Below are 24,392 nucleotides of genomic sequence, written 5' to 3'. Positions count from 1 at the left end.
ACCACAGAACAAGACAGTGCAGAAACAGGCCCTTCAGCCCAAACTATTTATTCCATCTAATCCACACTTAAGATCTCCACACTCCATTTTAAATGACCTGTTGCCACCGTTTTTCATAAGTAGCCTATTCATTTTGTGTAATGAACACTACAATTCCAAGGTAGCATTTATATTGCACACGAAAACAAAGTTAAATTCTATACTGAATTTAAGAACAGAATATGAACCAAATTGCAAGTTTTGGATTGATCAATGAACTATACAATAATCAGATCAGTCACATTGATCATATATTTTAACTGCAATGTGCTTGTGGAAATCACATTGTAAAATGACACATCAATCCTAGAATACCTTAGAATGTGATTAAAGTTCAGATTTATTGTCAATGCAATACTAAAAATAAATATTCAACAATAAACAATGTGCAAAGGAATAGTCCTTAAACAAGTCCCTGATTGAGTTTGTTGTTTAGGAGTCTGATGGTGGAGGGGGAGCAGCTGTTCCTGAACCTGGTAGTACTAGTGGGGAAAGTTTTGAATGTGATGTCCACTACATTTTGCAGGGGTTTCTGCTCAGTGGTATTGGTGCCCCCATACCAGACCATGGTGCAGCCAGTCAGCAGCATTCTTTCCACAACATATCTCTAGAAGTTTGCCAAGGTTTTTTTTTATTTTTCACGCTATAAACCATATAGATCAAGATACATACATTTTCCTTCTTAAATATATAGTGTCGTTTTCTCCCCCCCTTCCCTCCTCCCCTCCCGACCTCCCCTCCCATTTATTTAAAGTTCAGATAATAAGATACATTAAACCCGTCAAACAATGTTGTCACTCAATAAAAATAAACAAGAAATTTCAGAGTCAGTTCTTTTCATTCTCTTCTCCTTCTGTCATTTTAGGTGGTAGATGTCCACGGTAGGTTTTCTCTATTATGTTTCATGCATGGCTCCCATATTTGTTCAAATATTGTAATGTTATTTCTTAAACTATGTTATTTTTTCCAATGGAATACATTTATTCATTTCTATATACCATTGTTGTATTCTCAAGTTATCTTCTAATTTCCAGGCTGACATAATACATTTTTTTTGCTATAGCTAGGGCTATCATAACAAATCTTTTTTGTGCACCATCCAAATTAAATCCAAATTCTTTGTTTTTTATGTTACTTAGGAGGAAGATCTCTGGGTTTTTTGGTATATTGCTTTTTGTGATTTTATTTAATATCTGGTTTAGATCTTCCCAAAATTTTTTCACTTTCTCACATGTCCGAATTGCATGAATTGTTGTTCCCATTTCCTTTTTAACAGCGAAAACATCTGTCAGATACTGTTGGGTCCCATTTATTTAACTTTTGAGGTGTAATGTATAGCCTGTGTATCCAGTTATATTGTATCATACGTAACCTCTTATTTCTTGTATTTCTCATAGTTCCTGAGCATAACTTCTCCCATGTTTCCTTCTTTATCTTTATGTTTAGATCTTGTTCCCATTTTTGTTTAGTTTTACCATTTGTTTCCTCATTCTCCTTTTCTTGTAGTTTAATATACATGTTTGTTACAAATTTTTTGATTATCATTGTGTCTGTAATCACATATTCAAAATTACTTCCCTCTGGTAACCTCAGGCTGCTTCCCAATTTGTCCTTCAAGTAGGATTTCAGTTGGTAGTATGCCAACACTGTATCATGAGTTATATTATATTTATCCTTCATTTGTTCAAAGGATAATAATTTATTTCCCACAAAACAATTTTCTATTCTTTTGATCCCTTTTTTCTCCCATTCTCTAAAGGAAAGGTTATCTATTGTAAAAGGGATTAGCTGATTTTGCATCAGTAATTAGTTTTGGTAGTTGATAATTTATTTTATTCCTTTCTACGTGAATCTTCTTCCAAATATTGAGCAGATGATGTAATACTGGAGAATTCCTACGTTGTACCAATTTTTCATCCCATTGCTTGCGTTTGCCATCTGAATGGTGATTCTTTCTTAAATTTTGAGAAATCCGCATTATTCATTGGCATTGCTTCACTTTTATTTGCGTTAATCTTGTACCCCGACACTTCTCCATATTCCTTCAATTTCTTATGTAATTCTTTTATTGATATTTCTGGATCTGCTAAGTATACTATAACGTCATCTGCAAATTAACTGATTTTATATTCCTTTTTTATTTTTATCCCTTTTATTTTATTTTCTGTTCTTATCAGTTCTGCTAGTGGTTCTATGGCTAACGCGAACAATAAGGGTGATAGTGGGCATCCCTGCCTTGTTGATCTGCTTAAGTTAAATTGTTTTGATATCTATCCATTTACTGTCATTTTCGCCAATGGCCCCTTATATAATGCTTTAATCCAATTAATATATTTCTCTGGTAAGCTTAATTTTTGTAGTACTTTGAATAAATAATTCCATTCTACTCTGTCAAAGGCCTTCTCTGCGTCTAAAGCAACTGCTACTGTTGGAGCTTTATTTCCTTCTACTGCATGAATTAAATTAATAAATTTACAAATATTGTCTGTTGTTCGTCTTTTTTTAATAAATCCAGTTTGGTCCAGATTTACTATTTTTGGTACATAGTCAGCTAATCTGTTTGCTAATAGTTTAGCTATTATCTTATAATCTGTGTTAAGTAAAGATATTGGTCTATATGACGCTGGTGCGAGTGGATCTTTCCCTGTCTTTGGTATTACTGTAATTATTGCTGTTTTTCATGAATCTGGTAAGCTTTGTGTTTTATCAATCTGGTTGATTACTTCCAGAAGGGGAGGAATTAATAAATCTTTAAATGTTTTATAGAATTCTATTGGGAATCCATCCTCTCCTGGTGTTTTATTATTCGATAGTTTTTTTTATTATGTCTTGTATTTCTACTATTTCAAATGGTTCTGTTAATTTATTTTGTTCCTCTGTTTGTAATTTTGGTAGTTCAATTTTAGTTAAAAATTCATCTATTTTGTCTTCTTTCCCTTCGTTTTCAGTTTGATATAATTGTTCGTAGAATTCTCTGAAGTTTTCATTAATCTCCGTTGGATTATATGTGATTTGCCTGTCTTTTTTCCTTAATGCCAATACCATTCTCTTAGTTTGTTCTGTCTTAAGCTGCCACGCTAGAATTTTGTGCGTTTTTTCTCCTAGCTCATAATATTTCTGTTTTGTCTTCATTATGTTCTTCTCCACCTTATATGTTTGCAGTGTTTCATACTTTATTTTTTTTATCTGCCAATTCTCTTCTTTTAGTTGTGTCTTCCTTCATTGCTAATTCTTTTTCTGTATTTGCTATTTTCCTTTCCAACTGCTCTGTTTCCTGATTGTAGTCCTTCATCTTGGTTATAACTTATTATTTGCCCTCTGATGAATGCTTTCATTGCGTCCCATAGTATAAACTTATCTTTCACTGATTCCGTATTTATTTCAAAGTACATTTTAATTTGTCGTTCAATGAATTCTCTAAAATCCTGCCTTTTAAGTAGCATGGAGTTTAATCTCCATCTATACACTCTTGGAGGGATGTCCTCAAACTCTATTGTCAATATCAGGGGTGAGTGATCCGATAATAGTCTAGCTTTATATTCTGTTTTCCTAACAGGAATTCCTAACAGGAATAGGTCTATTCTTGAGTATGTTTTATGTCTACCCAAATAATATGAAATTCCTTTCCCTTTGAGTGTTGTTTCCTCCATATATCCAAAAGTTGCATTTCTTGCATCGATTTAATTATAAATTTGGTTACTTTGTTCTTTCTGTTGATTTTTTCCCCAGTTTTATCCATGTTTGAATCCAAATTAAGGTTGAAATCCCCTCCTATTAGTATGTTCCCTTGCGTGTCTGCTATCTTCAAAAAAATATCTTGCATAAATTTTTGATCTTCTTCGTTAGGTGAATATACATTGAGTAAATTCCAAAACTCCGAATATATCTGACATTTTATCATTACATATCTCCCTGCTGGATCTATTATTTCCTCTTCTATTTTGATTGGTACATTTTTACTGATTAATATAGCTACTCCTCTAGCTTTTGAATTATATAACGCTGCTGTTACATGTCCTATCCAATCTCTCTTTAATTTCTTGTGCTCCACTTCAGTTAAGTGTGTTTCTTGTACGAATGCTATATCAATTTTTTCTTTTTTCAGTAAATTTAGCAGTTTCTTCCTTTTGATTTGGTTATGTATTCCATTAATATTTAAAGTCATATAGTTCAACGTAGCCATTTGCTTATCTTTCCTTTCCATTTCCTCATCATCACCTTTCTTCTTATCCATTTCTGCTTTCTTTTTTTGAACACTTTATAAGACAACACAACATTTCTAAAATATAAAACATTTCCCTTATTCTCCTATCTAAAATTCCTTTAACCTCACTATCCCCTCCCCTTCCTGAGTTGCCCTTTGTCCCTTGTCGGGCAACCACATCTCCCCTCTCTATTTGGATTTGCGAATTCACTCGCAAGCGTCAACCGATTTCGCAGTGACCGTAACTCTTCCCTACCCAGCCCCCCCAGAAAAGATTTTAATTTTCATATACAACAAAGGTCACTCTCTTAATTCCCCCCATACTTCCTTTCTTCCCTTTCTTTCCCTTCTTAGTTCTTACCTATATTCTATTTTTTTTTATATATACATCTTTCTTTCTCTTTTCTTTCTTTGGCTTGGCTTCGCGGACGAAGATTTATGGAGGGGGTAAAAAGTCCACGTCAGCTGCAGGCTCGTTTGTGGCTGACCAGTCCGATGCGGGACAGGCAGACACGATTGCAGCGGTTGCAAGGGAAAATTGGTTGGTTGGGGTTGGGTTTTTCCTCCTTTGCCTTTTGTCAGTGAGGTGGGCTCTGCGGTCTTCTTCAAAGGAGGCTGCTGCCCGCCAAACTGTGAGGCGCCAAGATGCACGGTTTGAGGCGTTATCAGCCCACTGGCGGTGGTCAATGTGGCAGGCACCAAGAGATTTCTTTAGGCAGTCCTTGTACCTTTTCTTTGGTGCACCTCTGTCACGGTGGCCAGTGGAGAGCTCGCCATATAATACGATCTTGGGAAGGCGATGGTCCTCCATTCTGGAGATGTGACCCATCCAGCGCAGCTGGATCTTCAGCAGCGTGGACTCGACAGCATCGAGTCCACGCTATATATACATACACACACATATATATATAAATATATATATATACACACACATATCTACATACACACATACATATAGTTTGTGGTCATTTTTGTTCTCGTTACATATCTTCCTCTCTCTGTCTGTTTTGTAGTTGTTCTGCAAATTTTCTTGCTTCCTCCGTATCCAAGAATAGTCTGTTTTGCTGCCCTGGAATAACTATTTTAAGTACCGCTGGATACTTTAGCATAAATTTATATCCTTTTTTCCATAGGATCGTTTTTGCTGCATTAAACTCTTTCCTCTTCTTCAGGAGTTCAAAACTTATATCTGGATAGAAAAAAATTTTTTGACCTTTGTATTCCAGTGGTTTTTTGTCTTCTCTTATTTTCCTCATTGCTTTCTCCAATATATTTTCTTTTGTTGTATATCTTAAGAATTTTACTAGAATGGATCTTGGTTTTTGCTGTGGTTGTGGTTTAGGGGCTAATGTTCTGTGTGCCCTTTCTATTTCCATTTCTTCCTGTAATTCTGGTCTTCCTAGGACCCTGGGGATCCATTCTTTTATAAATTCTCTCATATTCTTGCCTTCTTCATCTTCCTTAAGGCCCAATATCTTTATATTGTTTCTTCTATTATAATTTTCCATTATATCTATCTTCTGAGCTAACAGCTCTTGTGTCTCTAACTTTTTTATCAGATTCTTCTAATTTCTTTTTTAAGTCCTCTACTTCCATTTCCACGGCTGTTTCTCGTTCTTCCACCTTGTCCACTCTTTTTCCTATATCTGACATGATCATCTCTAATCTATTCATTTTTCCTTCTGTACTTTTTACTCTTCTTTTTATTTCACTGAATTCTTGTGACTGCCATTCTTTTACTGATTCCATATATTCTTTAAAAAAAAATATATCCATTGTCTTGCCCTTCCCTTCATCTTCCATTTCTCTGTGTTCTTCCTCTTCTTCTTCTGAGTCTATTCCAGGATCTGTGTCCTTTACCTCTGTCTCTTCTGGTTTTCTTGTTGGTTTGTTTTTTTAATTTTGTTGGGTATTTTTGGTCTTCTTATTTTTATTAGAAGTGTCTTGCTGCTGGTCTTCTTCCTCTGGGTTGGTCATCTGTTGTTTCTTTGATTTCTTTTTACTCTCTTCTTTCTTGATCTCGTTATTTTCTGTGCTTTCCTCTTGCTGCTTTGTGGTAGCTGTCAATTTCAGCTGTGGAGATCGACTCCTCAGCTGGTCCCTCCTTCTGTCAGTGTTATTTTTGTCTTGCGCATCGCGCATGCGCGGTTGTGCACTTTTATTTGGCTCCGTGAGCCATTTTTGTAGTCCCGAGTTCGGGACTTCAACTGACCTTAGGGAGCGGGCTTCTCTCTCCGCGGCGGGACTCCTCGGACAGGTAAGGCCTTCACCTTCTTCTTCCGACGTCCTTTCTTCTTCTCTTCTTCCCGTTGCTTTTGGCTTTTCTTTTTTTCGCTGCCATTTTCTCCACACCTTTATTTTCACTTTATTTTGGTTTTTGTGTTTGTGCCTTCGTTTTTTCACTGTCTTTTTTTTAAACTTTTCTGGAGAGGGCTGGAGTTCCCCACCGGCCACTACTCCATCACATGACTCCTCTCGTTTGCCAAGGTTTTTGATGCCATACCAAACCTCACCAAACTCCTGAGAAAGAAGGCACTGACATGCTTTCTTCACGCTGACATTTGTGTGCAGGGTCCAGGAAAGGTCCTCCCATATGAATTTACATTTGCTCACCCTCTCCATCTCTGATCCCCCAATGATCACTGGTTTTTACCCTTCTGAAGTCCATGATCAGCACCTTGGTTTTGGTGACAGTGGAGAGTGAAGTTGTTACTCTTATCAGTTATAAGATAACACAAAACTGAGCTGATGACATTGTATTTTGAGTGCCAAGAAATTCAGCTTTGCAGTGATTAGTGAATTGGCCAAAGTAACTTGCAGTTAAGATTAACAGGATGGAGCAGCTGTGAAGAATGTTTTCACACAAAGTAGTATTAGAACCTGCTAGTTTCTCCATTAGGGTGGCATTAAGACAAAGAGCCACAGATGGAGTCCTGGAGAGACAGCACTGAAGCAAGTCCTTCAGCCCATCCAGGGTATTTACACTAATCCTCTTTTTTTAAATCTCCCTGCATCGCTCACTTCTAATGCTCACTCATCTACTGACCAGGGGCAGTTTACAATGGCTTTGGGATGTGGGAGGAAACTGAAGCCCCCGGGGGAACCCACATAGTCCCAGGGAAAACAAACTCCACACAGACAATGTCTGGGGTTGGGACTCACTCAGAGTTTCTAGAACTGTGGGGCAGCAGCACTATTTGCTACACTAATGGGCTATTTAAAAAAAATCTTCGAAGTCCATTATACCATTTTGTTAAGACACAGGGACTCCAAGGTGACTAGGCATACAGCTGTAAATGCGCACAAGTTTAATGGCGGAGTTCCCTGTTTTGTTTCGGCTAAAGTGTTCCACATACCGGATCGTTGATTTCAGAGGAGCTGTTGGTGGTGTTCAGATGTTGGATTATTTCCTTCAGATCCTGGGCCATCCTCTTCAACTGAGCATCAATATTCTCTGCCAATTTATATCTAGATAGCAACACCAAACAAAGTTATTATGTCACATTAATTCTTAGCAGGTGGGGGTTTAGGCTACAATCAGGAGCACCTCCCAAACTCACCTACGATGCTCTACCATCAGTCAGGAAACAATTAAAAGGGTGACCGGGAAATGAATCAGAGGCAGTCTTAAACAAGTGCTGGTTATCCACAACAAGCGTTATGAACCAAATTCATTACCAGGCTAATGGATCCTACCAGAGGTGGAAGAAATTTACATTCTTCCATTTGGATTTTTGTTGTACATCTTGTTTAAGTGCAATTGACAAAGAACATTCAAACAGGCAAGCCATCCCAATGTCAGAAATGTTGACATATTAATGTGAGAAAATGCTGCTATTGTGGGATTTACCTCTAATCTTCTAACTACGTAGCTGAGAAATAACCGGAAAATCCCTCAATCTGTTAATCTGATATGATACAATTGCTCCTAATCTAATCCACTCAGCTCACATCTTATTTTGGTGTATTACTCGACACCCATTCCAAGCCTAACAAATCCCAAGGAGCTGAAAGAAGCTGATGCAATGTTCCTGCTGTGACTAATGAGAACACAAGATATTACAGCACAGTTCAGGCCCTTCAGCCCACAATGTTGTGCTGACCTATGTAAACCTACTCCTCCATAATCTAATCCTTCCTTCCCTCCCTCATGCATTGGGTTCAGAGAATGCATCTCAAGTCTTTACAATCCAATCGTATTTACATCAAATTGTGCTTTGAAATGACCCTGAATCCTAACACTAGTGTAGAAATGACCTTGAAAATAAAACCGAGCACTTTGCAAACCTTATTATTCTGCCCAGAGTAAAACACGAAAGTCTGCCGTCACTGTGGTTGAAGTTAAAACACAATGCTGGAGAATCTCAGCTGGTCAAACAGCATCCTTTATGCAGCAAAGATAAAAACATGCTTGAGAGCAGTAGAGATTACGGATGGGGAGCAGAGATTCCCACAGAACTCCCTTCGAGAGCACCTTGATGAAGGGTTCAAGCCCAAAATCTTTACTACATAAAGGACACTGTTTGACCTATAAGTTTCTACAGCATTGTGTTTTTATTATTCTGCCTAGTCCACTGACCTTCACCCAGTCCATATCCCTCCCATCCATGTATCTGTCCAAATTTTTCTTCAGCTGGCAGCTCGTTCCCCACTCCCACCATTCTCTATTTGAATAAGTTCCCCCTAATGTTAATCTTAAACTTTTTCCTTTTCACCCTTAACCCATGTACCTCACCCAACCTCAGTGGAAAAAGCCTATCGTACATAAGTGTGTAACAGTCGGTACCATGTAAAAATTTCCCCCAGCCCCATTTTTAGCCCCCAAATCTGGTATTTTCCATATATCACATGTAAAGGTTGACACCACCCCCCATTTTTGGCCCAGGCTGCCCACCCACTGGAGCTCCCGTTTTCCTAATGCAAACTTACCACCTGGTTCCAACTGCCCACCTACCAAATGAACACCCTACGCCACGACAGCATGCTCACCAAAGCCCCAGCTGCCCAGCTATTCGATCTCCCAATACTCTGGCCGCAGACTCTCACCTAACCCTGGCCACCTTGAAAGCACTTACCACTTGGTACCAGCCACCCATATGAGCTTCCGACACCCCAAATGCAGACTTACCATCCAATCCCAGTCACCGAGCTCCCGATGCCTCGAACATGGGCTAACTACCCGCCCACCTGAGCTCCTGACGCCCCAAACAGGGACTTACTACCCAGTCCAAGCCACCCGCCCACTGGGGCTCCAGACGCCTCAAACGCGAACTACCCGATCCCAGCCACCCGCCCACCAGAGATCCTGACACCCCGAACAAGACACCACCTGATCTCAGCCACCTGCCACCAGAGCTTCTGATGCCTTGAACGTGGACGAACTACCTGATCACAGCCACCTGCTCACCAGAGATCCTGATGCCCCGAATGCAGTTACCACCCAGTCCCAGCTACTCAACCACCAGAGCTCCTAACGCTACGAACACAGACTGACCACCCAGTCCCAGCCACCTGCCCACTTGAGCTCCCGATGCCGTGAACGCAGACTAACTACCCATTCTTGAATGCCCACCAGAGCTCCCGATTCCACAAACGCTGATTTACCACCTGGTCCCAACCACCCACCAGAGCTGCCAATGACCTGAATATGGACTTAGCACCCGGTCCCAGCTACTTGCCCATCCAAGCTCCCAATGCCCCGAACAGGGACTTACCACCCGGTCCCACCCACCCATCTGAGCTCCCGATGTCCCAAATGCACCCGCCCACCTTCTGGAGCACCCAACACCTCAAATGCAGACTTACCACCCGGTCCCAGCCACCTGCCTGTCCATCCAAGCTCTCAATGCTGTGAATGACACAGTTACTTACTGGAGACAAAGTAGGATGTGTGTATTAGCCGATCCCCTAAATTTTACCCTAAAAATTAGTCCGCATAACGCATCTATTACACACATACATTTACACATACATTGCATTTACTCTATCTGTACCCTTCATAATTTTGTATACTACGAATCTCCCATTTTTCTATACTCCAAGGAGTAAAGTCCTATCCAGTTTGTGTAACTTTTTCCTGCAACTCAGTTCCTCAAGTTTCGGCAACATCCTAGTAATTCTTCTCTGAACTCTTTCAATCTTATTCTTCTTTGGCTTGGCTTCGCGGACGAAGATTTATGGAGGGGGTAAAAGTCCACGTCAGCTGCAGGCTCGTTTGTGGCTGACAAGTCCGATGCAGGACAGGCAGACACGGTTGCAGCGGCTGCAGGGGAAAATTGGTTGGTTGGGGCTGATGGCTGTTTTAACTAACACGCTGTACCTTCCCTGTGAATTTTTGATGGGACAACCTGGAGTAAGCACTAATCTTTATCCAACCTGTGATACAGGTCCCCTGGGAATGTCTGCTGGCCAGGTACAAGGGAGGCTGTACTTTAAACTCACGTGTGCTCTCGTTCTTCATCTGCATGTTGCAGATAAATTGTGCCATGATGGTCCCTGACGGACTCTTCCAGTGGTGCCAGCAGGTCTTCCAGCTCCTTCTGCTGAGACAGGATGAAGTCGAGTTCTTGGTCCAACCTAGGAGGCAGGTGGCAGATATGCACGCATATAATTATAGGTTACATTTTCTCAAAGAGCATTCTCAAGGATTATTTGTTTATCATAAACCTCCCCAACTTATCACAAACACACTAGCATCAGTCAGGTATCAATCAAAGAGAGGCCTGGAAATTAATTGGCACAGCACAAACTGCACTGGCTGTCCACGGTAACATGAACCAAATCTGTTACCAGGCCAATGCTCCTACCATACGTAGATAGGGTTAGGATTCACATCATACATCTTGTTTAAATGCAGTTGTCAAAATACATTCAATCAGGCAAGTCATCCCAATGAAAGAGGACCCAAACCTTTCACACCGCCAGTCTTCTCCTTTGACCAGACAACCTTCCAAAGTTTGCCACCTTGTCCTTCTGGAACTGATTTCGGTCTCCTCTCTGTTTCACACCCTCCCTCTCTGAGAACAAAACTCTTCTCTTCTGCCTGCAAAGGTTACATGGTCTCCCAGGCAAGCTACTGTCCATACTTCGTTGCCTCCTGCAAAAAGCATTCTGCAAAAGTCCTGCAAATATCCTGTGTTTTAAAATATGTGTGCAAGCTGCTCTAACAATTTCTCCCAAATCACCTCTAAATACTCTTGTCACAGTGGCAATTGGTGCACGCCAGAGCTTTTCAAACAACGCCCCTGGGGCAAGTTATGTTCGACTCCGTTACTCTGTCCAACAATGCATTCACAGGAATCCTAGTGGAGTTCCCTTCAATCATGGCACCACAATTTTTCCTCCATCAATCCAGAGCATGGGGTAAGGCACCAGATCCTCACTGAAGGCCCCCTACTCCACGCCAGGCTGCAATGTCTCCCCCCCCACCCCCCACTCCCTGAGAAGCTCACTAAGGAGGAGTTTAAAAATGGAAGAGCTGGGGATAGTGCGGCATTCTGACAGCCCCTGGGCCTACCCTCTGCACGTGGTTCTGAAGGCAGAAGGTGACAATTACCACCTCAACGAGGCCACCAGACCTGACAGGTACTCCGTGCGCCATATACAAAATTTTACCACTAACTTAGAAGAGGCACGTGTATTTTCAAAAGTTGACCTCAGCAGGGGTATCATCAGATCCCAGTCAATCCCGATGATATTCCCAAAATTCCCATCATTACCTCTTTTGAACTCTGAATTCCTGAGAATGCCCTTTGGTCCTAAGAATGCAGCCCAGGCCTTCCAGAGGCCAATGGATGCAGTGGGGCTGGGTTCTCCCATTCACATTCATCTATTTGGATGATATTCTCATCGCCAACCACAATCACATAGAGCTCATCTAAGGCAACTGTGCGCCCGGTTACAGGAATTCAGATTACGGTTGAATGGCAATACCATTTTGAAATTGTAAGAAGATTCAATATTTATTCTGGTTTCATCTAATGGATTAAAATTATACTATTCACCTTCTGTATCTGCTGTTATGAATAATCAACAATCTACATTATTTAACTTGCATCGTAGAACTAGGCAGGGATGCCCTCTCAGTCCTCTCTTGTTTGATTTAGAACCATTTTTTGTTATTCCAAGAACATCTCCAGGATTTGTAGAGGAAGTATAGTCCACAAGGCCTCCTTATGTGGGACGACCTTCTGTTATTTGTCTCAAATCCGGAAGTATCTACTCCTTTTATGTTGTCATTACTGTCACAATTCAGTCACTCTTCAGAGTATAAACTACACAAGAGTGAACTTTCCCCCTGAATACTATGGTGCCTATCTATGCCAGTATCCCTTTTAAGGTTGTTAAGAATCAGTTTACTTACCTAGGAATTAAAGTCACCAAAAACCACAAACATTTATTTAAGGAAAATTTTCTAAAATTATTAAAACAATTTAAGCAGATATTGTCCAAATGGTCATCTTTCTCTATTTCATTAGTTGGTTGTTTTAACTATTAAAATGATTATTAAACCAAACTTTTATACATTTTTAATGCAATTCCAGTCTTCCTCCCCAAGTCTCTTTTTTAATTTCCTTGACTCTTATATTTGGCAAAACAAACTACCTTGACTGAATAAGCTTCATTTGCAGAGATCTTAAAGGAATGGAGGCTTGGTATTGCAAAATTTCAGATACTGTTACTGGGCAATCAGTATGTTTTCTCTTGTTTTGGATCAATAGTGTGGGTCTCTTTGGAACTGAGGTCAGCTGATAAGTTTTCCGTTTTATCCTTTTTAGGAGAAGCACTTCCTTTTTCTTTAGCTGAAGATACCAGCCTTGTAGTAAAACTTTCCTTATGTATCTGGTTTCAATTAAGGAAAATTTTGATTTAAAAGGGTTTCCTTGTTAAGTTTTATATCATCTAATTACGTATTTCCTCCTTTATATGATTCGATGTTTGTCAATTGATATAATGGTATTTAGTGTTTTTGAGACTTGTTTGTTGACATTGTCTTATGGCTTTTGAACAGTTATCAGCAAAGTTTAATTTATCCAATTTACATTTTTTGATACTTGCAGATCAGAAATTATTTTACAGGTTCAATTACCAAATGTTACCATGACTTGTTAATCTAACATGCTGGATGTAATTTTCAAATTACAACCCTCCCAGAAGAGTTTAATAACCTTTATATAGGATATACTTTCAAAAATTGCATCAGGTTTCCCTCGATGGGAGCAGGATCTACAGTTTTTGATCTCATCAGACAAAAATTGGGATTAGATTCTTAAATTATGTTAGTTAACACTTCTTCACTATGTGCTCAACATTCTCATTCAATTTAAGGTTGTACATTGGACAACCTAAAGACAAATTATCCCATTTATTTCCTGATCTCTATCCCCAATGTGACAGATATAACAACAGGGAAGCAACCTTGATACATACGTTCTGGTCTTGTCGAGTTCTTGAACCTTATTGGTGGGATCTTTTTTGTGTTTTATCAATAATATTACATGTTAATCTTGAACCTAATCCTTTCATGGCTTTGCTTGGAGTGTTAGATGATATTCATGAGTGATTTTCTTCATCTAATTGTCAAGTCATACTAATTACAACTCTAATGGTTCAAAGAGCTATCCTATTGAAATGGAAAGATCCTGTTCCAGCCACTAGTACTCAGTGGTCATGTCTTGTCTTAATTTAGAAAAGATTAGGTGTTTTCTGTTGTATGCTAATGCTAACATTCAAAAATGTGGAGTCCTTTTATGGACTATTTTCGAGCTCATTAAATATGTTTGTCTTGATCATTGAATTTATTTATTTATGGACGTGGTTTTGCCTTCAGTTAATGTTTTATAGATTCAACCTTTAATCCCCTACTGAAAAAAAAACCTGTGATGTTTTGATGTAAAATTGAAGTTCTTTTCTTTAGTTTTTTTTTTAATCATTCCAACAACATTGCATGGAGAAGGGGTATATCATTATTGTTTTATTTTTGGAAATGTACTTATATTCTTCATATTTGGTAACCTTGTGTTCTCTATACAATGTGTTCTTCTTCTACAAAACTCAATAAAAAGATTGAAGGAGAAAACATCTCACTGAAGGTGGGAAGATCTATCCTTTCATTTTTCTCTCCCAGAATGACAGAAGGTCTGTTCGTATTCAAATATTCAATAACCTGTTTTGCAACTCTGTAAAACCTGTCTGAAATCCTAGTGCAATATACAAAAGTGCTGGAGAAACTCAGCATGTCACGCAACATCCATGGAAGGTTTAAAAAAAAGATGAAGTTTCAGGCCTAAGCCATTCTTCAGGAATGCTGAAAATCAGGCAAACCTGAATAAAAAGGGATGAAGAAAGGAAGGAGAAAGGGGCTAGGGAGGAACACAGGCTAACATGCAAGAGGTGGATACAGGTGAGATGGTAGAAGAGAAAAGCTGAAATGATAGGGGTAGAGGCCAGCTCTCTGATGGAAGGGACGGGGGCAGGGGGGGAAGGGAGCCGAAGGAAGGGACGGGGTAGGGAGCCGAAGGAAGGGACGGGGTAGGGAGCCGAAGGAAGGGACGGGGTAGGGAGCCGAAGGAAGGGACGGGGTAGGGAGCCGAAGGAAGGGACGGGGTAGGGAGCCGAAGGAAGGGACGGGGTAGGGAGCCGAAGGAAGGGACGGGGTAGGGAGCCGAAGGAAGGGACGGGGTAGGGAGCCGAAGGAAGGGACGGGGTAGGGAGCCGAAGGAAGGGACGGGGTAGGGAGCCGAAGGAAGGGACGGGGTAGGGAGCCGAAGGAAGGGACGGGGTAGGGAGCCGAAGGAAGGGACGGGGTAGGGAGCCGAAGGAAGGGACGGGGTAGGGAGCCGAAGGAAGGGACGGGGTAGGGAGCCGAAGGAAGGGACGGGGTAGGGAGCCGAAGGAAGGGACGGGGTAGGGAGCCGAAGGAAGGGACGGGGTAGGGAGCCGAAGGAAGGGACGGGGTAGGGAGCCGAAGGAAGGGACGGGGTAGGGAGCCGAAGGAAGGGACGGGGTAGGGAGCCGAAGGAAGGGACGGGGTAGGGAGCCGAAGGAAGGGACGGGGTAGGGAGCCGAAGGAAGGGACGGGGTAGGGAGCCGAAGGAAGGGACGGGGTAGGGAGCCGAAGGAAGGGACGGGGTAGGGAGCCGAAGGAAGGGACGGGGTAGGGAGCCGAAGGAAGGGACGGGGTAGGGAGCCGAAGGAAGGGACGGGGTAGGGAGCCGAAGGAAGGGACGGGGTAGGGAGCCGAAGGAAGGGACGGGGTAGGGAGCCGAAGGAAGGGACGGGGTAGGGAGCCGAAGGAAGGGACGGGGTAGGGAGCCGAAGGAAGGGACGGGGTAGGGAGCCGAAGGAAGGGACGGGGTAGGGAGCCGAAGGAAGGGTCGGGGTAGGGAGCCGAAGGAAGGGTCGGGGTAGGGAGCCGAAGGAAGGGACGGGGTAGGGAGCCGAAGGAAGGGACGGGGTAGGGAGCCGAAGGAAGGGACGGGGTAGGGAGCCGAAGGAAGGGACGGGGTAGGGAGCCGAAGGAAGGGACGAGGTAAGGAGCCGAGGGAAGGGAGACTAGACAGATGAGAAAAAGAGAGACAAGGGTAGAGGATGATCAGAAATTGGGAGAAGGTGTAGCGGCACCAACAACGTGTAATGGCACCGTTACCGCGATTGCGCGAATCACTGGTCAAAATGGCAATTGCATGGTTAGAGCAGAGCTGTACTCAAGATGGCACTGGGTCTCTTTCTTCAACGGCCAGAAAGACTACAAACAGCGGGGATGCTGTGATGATATCACTTCTGGCTGAGAAGTTTGGGACAGGAAGCAACTTAAAAGCGGTGCCATTTTTAAAATTAAATCTTTCTTGCTTCAGCCACAGTGGTGTCTGTGTATTCTTCCATTAGCTCTGTATGTAGCAACTCGCGACAAAGCCAATATTTATGGTTGGAAAAAAACAAATCCCAGTGACAGCGAAGTAAAAAATGACGTCGAACTGAAACAACATGAAACTATAAAAGAACCCACCAGCCCAATCCAATATTGCCAGAAAACAAGGGTAAAAATTAGAGTTGCTGGTGAATTGAAAGTGTTGAAACTTCTATTGGAGAATTGCTATTGAACAATCAGAAGGTGAGCTTCTGTCTGGATCAGTCACAGAATTCCCCTCCTGTTGGGAAAAGATACAGAAATACGAGAGGCAGAACCACTGGGCTGAGGAACAACTTCTTCCTGGGGGCAGTGAGATGGATGAATGACTGCTAAAGCAACTCCCTGTGACTATTTATTAATATTTCTTCTAATACTTGTAAATATGAATTGTGCATATGTATCATTTGCCTGCTTGTGTGCTTTGTCTGTATGGGTTTGTACTGTTCTGCACCATGGACCGGAGAATGCTATTTCATCAGGTTGTACTGCTACAATCAGATGACAAATAAACTTGAATTTGAAATTATCTTATCATTGAGTGAGGAAGGTCCCCTGTGATCATTTGAAGGGGAGCAGGCAGTCTTCACAACTCAAATATTCATCACTGTTTGATGGACTGTAAAGTTGTCACCAGATGAAAGCATCATGATTGATATGGGCTGAAATAAAATCTCAAGATTTCCCTTTCTACTGAGGCTACCTGACCTGATGAGGTTGCCAACAACAACAACAACAAAATGTTTTGGCTCTGCAATATGGATCCCACGGACAAGGATGCATTGTGATCAGATGAAGGGTCACAGACTTGAAACATTCACTCTGTTTCCCTCCTCGGACATTGCTTGATGAGCTATTTTTCCAGTATTTTCTGTATTTTTTTTTCCAGATTTCTAGCACCTGCAGTTGTTTTGATTACCAGTGAAGAGCAGCATAATGGCCTAGATAATAGTTTCCAATTTACAGCTCAGCAAAGTAGGTTCAATCCTGACCTCCAAGGATATCCAGCGCAGAGCCTGTAGACCACAATGGTTTCCCCCAGGTACTTCGATTCCTTTCCTCACTGGGTTTATAGATCAATTGGGAATTGTAAAAGGCTCCTGGTGTGTGAACGATGGGTAGAATCTTGGGGTGGGCAATGGGAATAGAAGGAAAATAAAATGGGATGAATGGAAATGGATGGTTGAAGGTCAGCACAGACTTGGTGGGCCGAAAGGCTGATGAATCTATGAATTAGAATATCCATGTATTCTAAGGAATAATGGGTGACATGGTTAGCATAATGCTATTACAGCAGCAGCGAACCCAGAATCAAATCTGGCACTGTCCGAAAGGAGTATGCGCATTCTCCTCGCGACCGGTGTGGGTTTTCTCCGGGTGCTCCAGTTTCCTCCCACCTTCCAAATTCATACAGGGTTGGTTAGTTAATTGGGTGTAATCGAGCAGCACAAGTTACAAGGAATGGAAGAGCCTTCTACCGTGCTCTATCAGAAATAATGAAAGGTAGAGCATGTGATTAAAATACTGCAATACTGAATACAAACCTACCTCTTCTGATCCAGTTTCACTTTCTCTGCTTCTCTGTGTAATGCAGTGATCTGAGGTAAAAGCATCAGAAAAGAGAGAACAGGATTAGAAAACTTTTAATATTCACCCCCAAGGCCTTGTTAGACTCAATTGCTTCAATCTGCTCTTTCAAAAAGGAATGTCGGGCAACAAAAAAAAGCTCCTGTCAGAAAACAGCTGGCACACAAACCACATTTGTAGAGGTTGCCTAAAAATTTGAAGAAAGTTTTGGGAGTCTAATTCTTGTACATTGCAACAACAGAAACTTGTCTTTATTTTCTGCGTAAGGTGCCAAAACAGATACCTTGCTTTTGGAACATACTGTCAAGAGTTGGACGCAAAACACACAATAGGAAACAGGAGGCCACTCAGCCCCTTAAACCAGTCCTACCCTTCAGTATTATTATGCCTGATCTATAGCGGCCTCAACTCCTCCTGCTCCAATTCACCAAAACCAATTATTCCTCCAACTTTCAAATATTTATCTATTTCCACCTTAAATTCATGTAATGATTCTGCCACACCACCCTTGGGGACAGAGAATTCCAGAGATTCATCTCCCACCTCTCAGTTTTAAATGACCAAACCCTCATCCTGTAACTGTGTCCTCTTGTCCATGACCTGCCACTAGTACAAATATTTCAACAACTACCCCATCAAAACCCCTTCCAATCTTCTATTTTTTAATAAAGCCACCTCTTATTCTTCTGAACACTAAGGAATAGAGTCACAAACTATTAGTCTCACTTGATACGACAATCTTTTCAACCCATAAAATAGCCTGGGGGAGCACCTTTGCACTGCATCCAAGCCACTCCATCCTTTTTAGTTAAGGGAACCAAATCTGTGCATTGTATTTCCGATGTGGCCTCACAATAACAAAGCTTCCATATTCTTAAACTCTAACCACTTCACAATAAAGGTCTTAATTACTTGTTGGACTTGCCAACTAAGTTTTTGATATTCATGATCTAGAACTAAACCCTCTGAACTTCACTCATTTGCAGCCTCTATCTATTTAGATAACATTCTGTCAAATCTGTCAGTTTTCAGTCCATGCTCACACATTTCTTCCAGTTCTTTGGGTATTTGATTAATGCTTATGTGGCACTTAGTCAAATGCCTTGTGGAAATCAACATGTACATCTACAGCAGTGGTTTTCAAGCTGCCCCCTAAACTCACAATTCCACCTTAAGCCATCCCTATACCATAGGTGCTCTGTGATAAGTAAGGGATGGCTTAAGGTGGTATGTGAGTGGAAAGAAAGTTTTGAAAACCACTGTTTTAATCGTATCCAATTGACTCGTTATGTTTATAGTTTAATAACTCCAAAGGAAATGGGCCAATGACAATTTTTCTCAAGCAAAATATTTCAATATCAATTGGGTCTAGAGCAGTGGTTCTCAACCTTCCCTTCCCACTCACATAGGAATTGCTTAAGATGGTATGTGAGTGGAAAGAAAAAGGTTAAGAATCACTGCTGTAGTTGCTTTTCTTTGAAACAAATCATTTGTTCAGATGCAGCAAAATAACAATATCAGTGGAAATAACAATATCAGTGGATATAACAAAGAACTCGAAGCCATTATTATCGTGGCTCTATCATCTTCCTTTATTATCAATTTCACCCTACCCCTTTTCACCTGTTCTTTCAAAATACTACACAACTTGAAATATTGAGCACCACAATTGGTCGCCATGCAACCATACCTCTTCAAATCACTACTGGTCCATACTTCCATGTTGCAACCTGCATTGTCAGCTCATCCATTTTAAGGCAAATAATAAGAACTAACGATCAAAATTCTTTGATGGAATAAATTAACTCTGGATTTACTGTACTGCATTTTGTTTACATTTACTTCCCCAGTCCGTCACATCTTCCTTGTCAATACATGCCTCCAAAGCACACCATTCAGCCCCTAACACCCAGTTCCTTGTCCACCCCCAAGAATTAAATTTTATGGCAATGTTAAAATTTGAAATTTAAAAAGTAATGTATTGGTTCAGTGTTGGCAATTGCTCCTGGGACATTAACTCCACAGTCAAAAATTTCCCTCAGTGTCTGAGAATATGTTGGAGGAGATTTTATTTGATCCACCATAATTCATTTGGACATTATGCTTCCAGAATGGGTTTAAATTGAGAATTCCAGACTGTAACTCAAAATAGTACCCAAGGAAGAATGAGCAGGAACGGCAAAGTCAATGAACTCTTGCAAAATAATCCATCTGCTACAAATCACTCCATCAATTATCTGGATGGAGAAGATGGAAGATGGACAGTCAGCAGAGGTGGGTAAGAAAGCATTTGGGGTGTGTGCCTTCTCTGAACCTGACATAAAACACAAGAGCTAGGGAGTCATGTCACAACTGTATAAATGTTTAGTTACTCCACACATACAGTCTTGTGTACCTTTCTGGCTGCCACACTATAGGAAAGATGTGGTTGAGCTGGAGAGAGCGCGGATGAGATTCGCCAGCATGTTGCCTGACTTGGAGCATTGCGGATGCAAGGATAGAATGGAAAGGCTGAGTTTGTTTTCCTTGGGGCAGTGGAGGCTGAGTGATAATCTGATGGAAGTATATAAAATAATGAGAGCAATAGGGAGATAATTTAAAAAAATCTTTTCCCTGTGGTGGAATTTCTAGGACAAAAGGTGAAAAGCCAGAAGCTCAGAGAGGGATCTGAGTTTTTTCTCCCAGGGCATGTATAGAATCTGAAATCTGTTGCCCGAGGTGATAGAAGCAGAGATTCTCAAAACATTTAAACAGCATCCAGACAAGCATTGAATTGGAAAACCAGAGAAGCCAGAGATTAGTGTATACAGATAGTTTGAAGTTTATTGTCACATATATGATCACAATGTACAAATGCAATGGAAGACTTACTCGCTCCAGCTTCCCATGTACACAAAACACACAAGAGAACCAGATGCTGTTGTTTGAAAAAGGATCCAAAAGTAAACCAGGAAATTACAGGTAGGTGGGTCTGAGGTCAGTAGTAGGTAAATTATTATAGGTAGTAGGTAGGTGTTCCAAGAGATCGGATATTCAATTATCTGGATAGCCAGGAACTGATTAGGAATAGTTAACATGGCTTTGTGTGTGGTAGGCTGAGTTTAACCAATCTTATAGTTTTTTGAGGTAGTTACCAGGAAAGTTGACAAAGGAAAGGCTGTGGATGTTGTTTGACAAGGTCCTATATTGGAGGTTAGTCAGCAATGTTCAGATGCTAGGTATTCATGGAGAATTAGTGAACTGAATTCAACAATGGCGTAATGGGAGAAGCCAGAGAGTAGTGGTGGATGATTGCTTATCAGACTGGAGGCCTTTGACTAGTGGTGTGTCTCAGGGATCGGTGTTGGGACCATTATTGTTTGTCATCTATATCAATGATCTGGATGCTAATGTAGTAAATTGGATCAGCAAGTTTGCAGATTGGAGGGGTTGTGGACAGCGAAGAAGGTTTTCAAAGCTTGCACAGGGGTCTGGACCAGCTGGAAAAATGGGCTGAAAAATGGCAGGTGGAATTTAATGCAGATAAGTGTGAGGTGTTGCATTTTGGAAGGACAAACCAAGCAAGGACATACACAGTAAATGGTAGGGCAATGATGAGTGCGGTAGAACAGAGGGATCTGGAAATACAGATACACAATTCCCTGAAAGTGGTGTCACAGGTGAATGGGGTTGTAAAGAGAGATTTTGGCATCTTGGCCTTCATAAATCAAAGCATTTATTGAGTTTACGAGTTGGAATGTTATGGTAAAGTTGTTTAAGACATTGGTGAGGCCAAATTTGGAGTATAGTGTGCAGTTTTGGTTAACTAACTACACAAAAGTTATCAAAAAGATAGAAAGAGTGCAGAGATTTATTAGGATGATGCAGGAACTGAGTTACAGGTAAAGGTTAAACAGGTTATGACTTTATTCCCAAGAGTTTAGAAGAATGAGGGAAGATTTGATGGGTATTTAAAATTATAAGGGGAATAAACAGAGTAAATGTAGATAGGCTTTTCCCACTGAGATACAAACACGGGGATATGGGTTAAGGGTAAAAGGGGAAAGGTTTAGGGGAAACATAAGGAGGAGTGTGGAATGAGCTGCCAGCTAAAGTGGTGAATGCGGGCTCAATTTTAACATTTAAGAAGAATTTGAACAAGTAAATGGATGAGAGAGGTATGGAGGGCTATGGTCTGGGTGCAGGTCAGAGGGACTAGGCAAAAATAAATGTTTCAGCACAGACTAGAAGGGCCAAAGAGCCTGTTTCTGTGCTGTAATGTTCTGTGGTTCTATAGCTGTGGAAAAATATTCATAGTTGGCCATAGTGCATAAAAGTGGAGTCAGTAATGCAGACAGACCTTTGGTAGTCTTTTTGTAGTGCTTTGGTCAGGAGAGTACAGGGAAGATCACAGAGCCTTGGAAACAAACTACTCTCTTCAAAAGCCAAGGATGCTGTGATATCTGTCACTGAAACCTATATCAAAACATCATTCATGAGAGTGAACCTTCACAAGGTATCAGGCCTTGACGGCGTACCTCGCAGTTTCCTGAAAATCTCTGCCAACCAACTCATCCAGTGTTTACGGACATTTTCAACCACTACTGCTGCAGTCAAAAGTTCTCGGTGCCCAAGAAGAGTAGCATAAGCTGCCTCAACGACACTCACCTAGTAGCACTAACTTCTACTGTGATGAAGAGGTTGGCCATGGCCAGAATTAACACATACCTAAGCAGAGGTCCCACTGCAATTCACCTATTGTCACAATCACTCCATATCAGACACAATATCACTGGCTCTCCACTCAGCACTGGATCACCTCAAAAAGCAAATCATATATGCAGCTCCTCTTCGCTGACTATAGCTCAGCCTTCAACTCCATTATTTCTTCACTGCTGGTCAGGAAGCTCCAAACCCTGAGCACATCCCCTCTGCAACTGGATCCTTGACTATTTCATCAGAAGACCACAGTCAGTATGAATTGGAAATAATCCTCATTGACTATCAACACAGGTGCTCCTCAAAGATGCATGCTTAGCTCACTGCTCTATTCTCACTGTACACCCATGTCTGTGTGACCAGGCACAATTTCCATGCTATCCACAAATTTGCTAATAACACCACGGTTGTCAACAGCATCACAAACGGGAATGAGGAAGCGTACAGGAGGGAGAGAGATCAGCACGTTGAGTGGTGCCATCAACAATCTTGCACTCAAAGTTAGTAAAACCAAGATGATTGTAGACTTCAAGAGGAAGTCAGAACACAAACCAATCCTCATCGAGGGCTCAGTAGTGGAGAGGGTCAAGAACTTTAAATTCTTGGTGTCAATATCTCCGATGATCTACCCTATAGCCTCCATGTCGATGCAATCATGAAGAAGGCTTAGCAGCAAGCTATTCTGAGGAGATTCGGTATGTCACCAAAGATTCAAATACTTCTACAGCATTCTGGCTGGTTGAATCACTGTCTGGTACAGAGGTCCCAATTGCTCAAGGCAAGAAAAAAAATCTCCAGAGGGTTATTAACTCGGCCTGTGACATTACAGGCACCAGTCTTCACTCCAGTAAGGACATCTACAAGGGGCGCTGTCTTAAGAAAGCAGCCTCTATCCTCAAGGACCCCACCACCCTCTTCACTACAGAAACTCAAAGATAACAGCTCAAGGCAGCTTCTTCCCCGCTGCCATCAGATTCCTGAATGATCAGTGAACCAAAGACTAACTTTTTGTGCACTATTTTTATTTTTTGTAAGGGGCTTTGCATGGTGATGCTGCTACAAAACAACAAATTGTGTGACTTGTTTATGACAATAAATTCTGATTTTTCAATCTAGAGCTGCTCAACTTCAGGCTTCTGTACCTTCTGTCTAAAGCTAGCAGTGAGAAGGGATTGTGGCCAGGATGATGGGGATCCATTATGGTGTTGGCTGCCTTCTTGAAGCAGTGTCTCACACAGATGTTTTCAATTGCCAGCTAGTCAGAGCCTCTGATGGAGTTCACTATAACCATATAACCATATGGTTTACCACTTTCTGAAATATTCTGCATTCTTGGTCACTCGAGTTTCCAAACCAGACTGTCATGCAACCACCCAGTATACTTTTCACATTATACCTGTAGAGGTTCAATAAACTTATCTGATGACATGCCAAATCTCCTCAAACTCCATTGAAACTAGCCACTAGCATTGCTGTGCCTTCTTTACTTCAATGTGCTAGGCCCAGGAGAGATCCCCCAATATGTGAATGGTCAAGAACTTGAAGGTACTAACCTCTCCAACCTACCAGTGAAGACAAGTACAATAGGTGGTGTGGGCATGGTGGGCAGAGCCGGTTTCTCTGCTGTTCAACTATGACTCAACAAAATGAATCCATTCCAATATATTCCTAAGCAACCAATCCAAAATCTAAACCACTCAAAGAAAATTCTAATTTGTGCAACCGGATAGATTGCACCTTGCTCACCTTCTCTCCATTTTCAATGAGCATTCGATCCCAGGCATTGACTTGAGTGGCTTGGTGCAGAAACTGTTTCTCTTGCTCCTCCAGCTCCACACTCCACTTGTTGATCAGACTTTCCAGCTGAGCATAGGACATCACTGGAGAGGCACTGTGAGCACACACGGCATGGTTAGTGTATGGGTTAGCACAATGATATTTCAGCGGCAGATTTAA

The 24,392-nt window shown here is 41.4% G+C and overlaps 1 protein-coding gene across 9 annotated transcripts in view; it reads right to left on the bottom strand.

Annotated features, from left to right (window-relative positions):
• nup62l (nucleoporin 62 like) overlaps nucleotides 1-24,392 on the bottom strand; it is an 84,901-nt gene that overhangs the window by 4,418 nt on the left and 56,091 nt on the right. For all 9 annotated transcript variants that reach the window (XM_069893776.1, XM_069893775.1, XM_069893778.1 and 6 more), the window contains 4 exons: nucleotides 24,183-24,327; nucleotides 17,700-17,749; nucleotides 10,685-10,819; nucleotides 7,600-7,711 (listed from right to left, as the gene is read on the bottom strand). In XM_069893776.1, the coding sequence (XP_069749877.1) occupies nucleotides 7,600-7,711; nucleotides 10,685-10,819; nucleotides 17,700-17,749; nucleotides 24,183-24,327 (442 nt within the window). The remainder of the gene's footprint in view (nucleotides 1-7,599; nucleotides 7,712-10,684; nucleotides 10,820-17,699; nucleotides 17,750-24,182; nucleotides 24,328-24,392) is intronic.

The sequence above is a fragment of the Narcine bancroftii genome, chromosome 8 (genome assembly GCF_036971445.1).
Source record: "Narcine bancroftii isolate sNarBan1 chromosome 8, sNarBan1.hap1, whole genome shotgun sequence".
NCBI classification, from domain to species: domain Eukaryota; kingdom Metazoa; phylum Chordata; class Chondrichthyes; order Torpediniformes; family Narcinidae; genus Narcine; species Narcine bancroftii.
The sequence above is the reverse complement of the archived record's forward strand: the minus strand, read 5'-3'. Positions and strand labels throughout refer to the sequence as shown.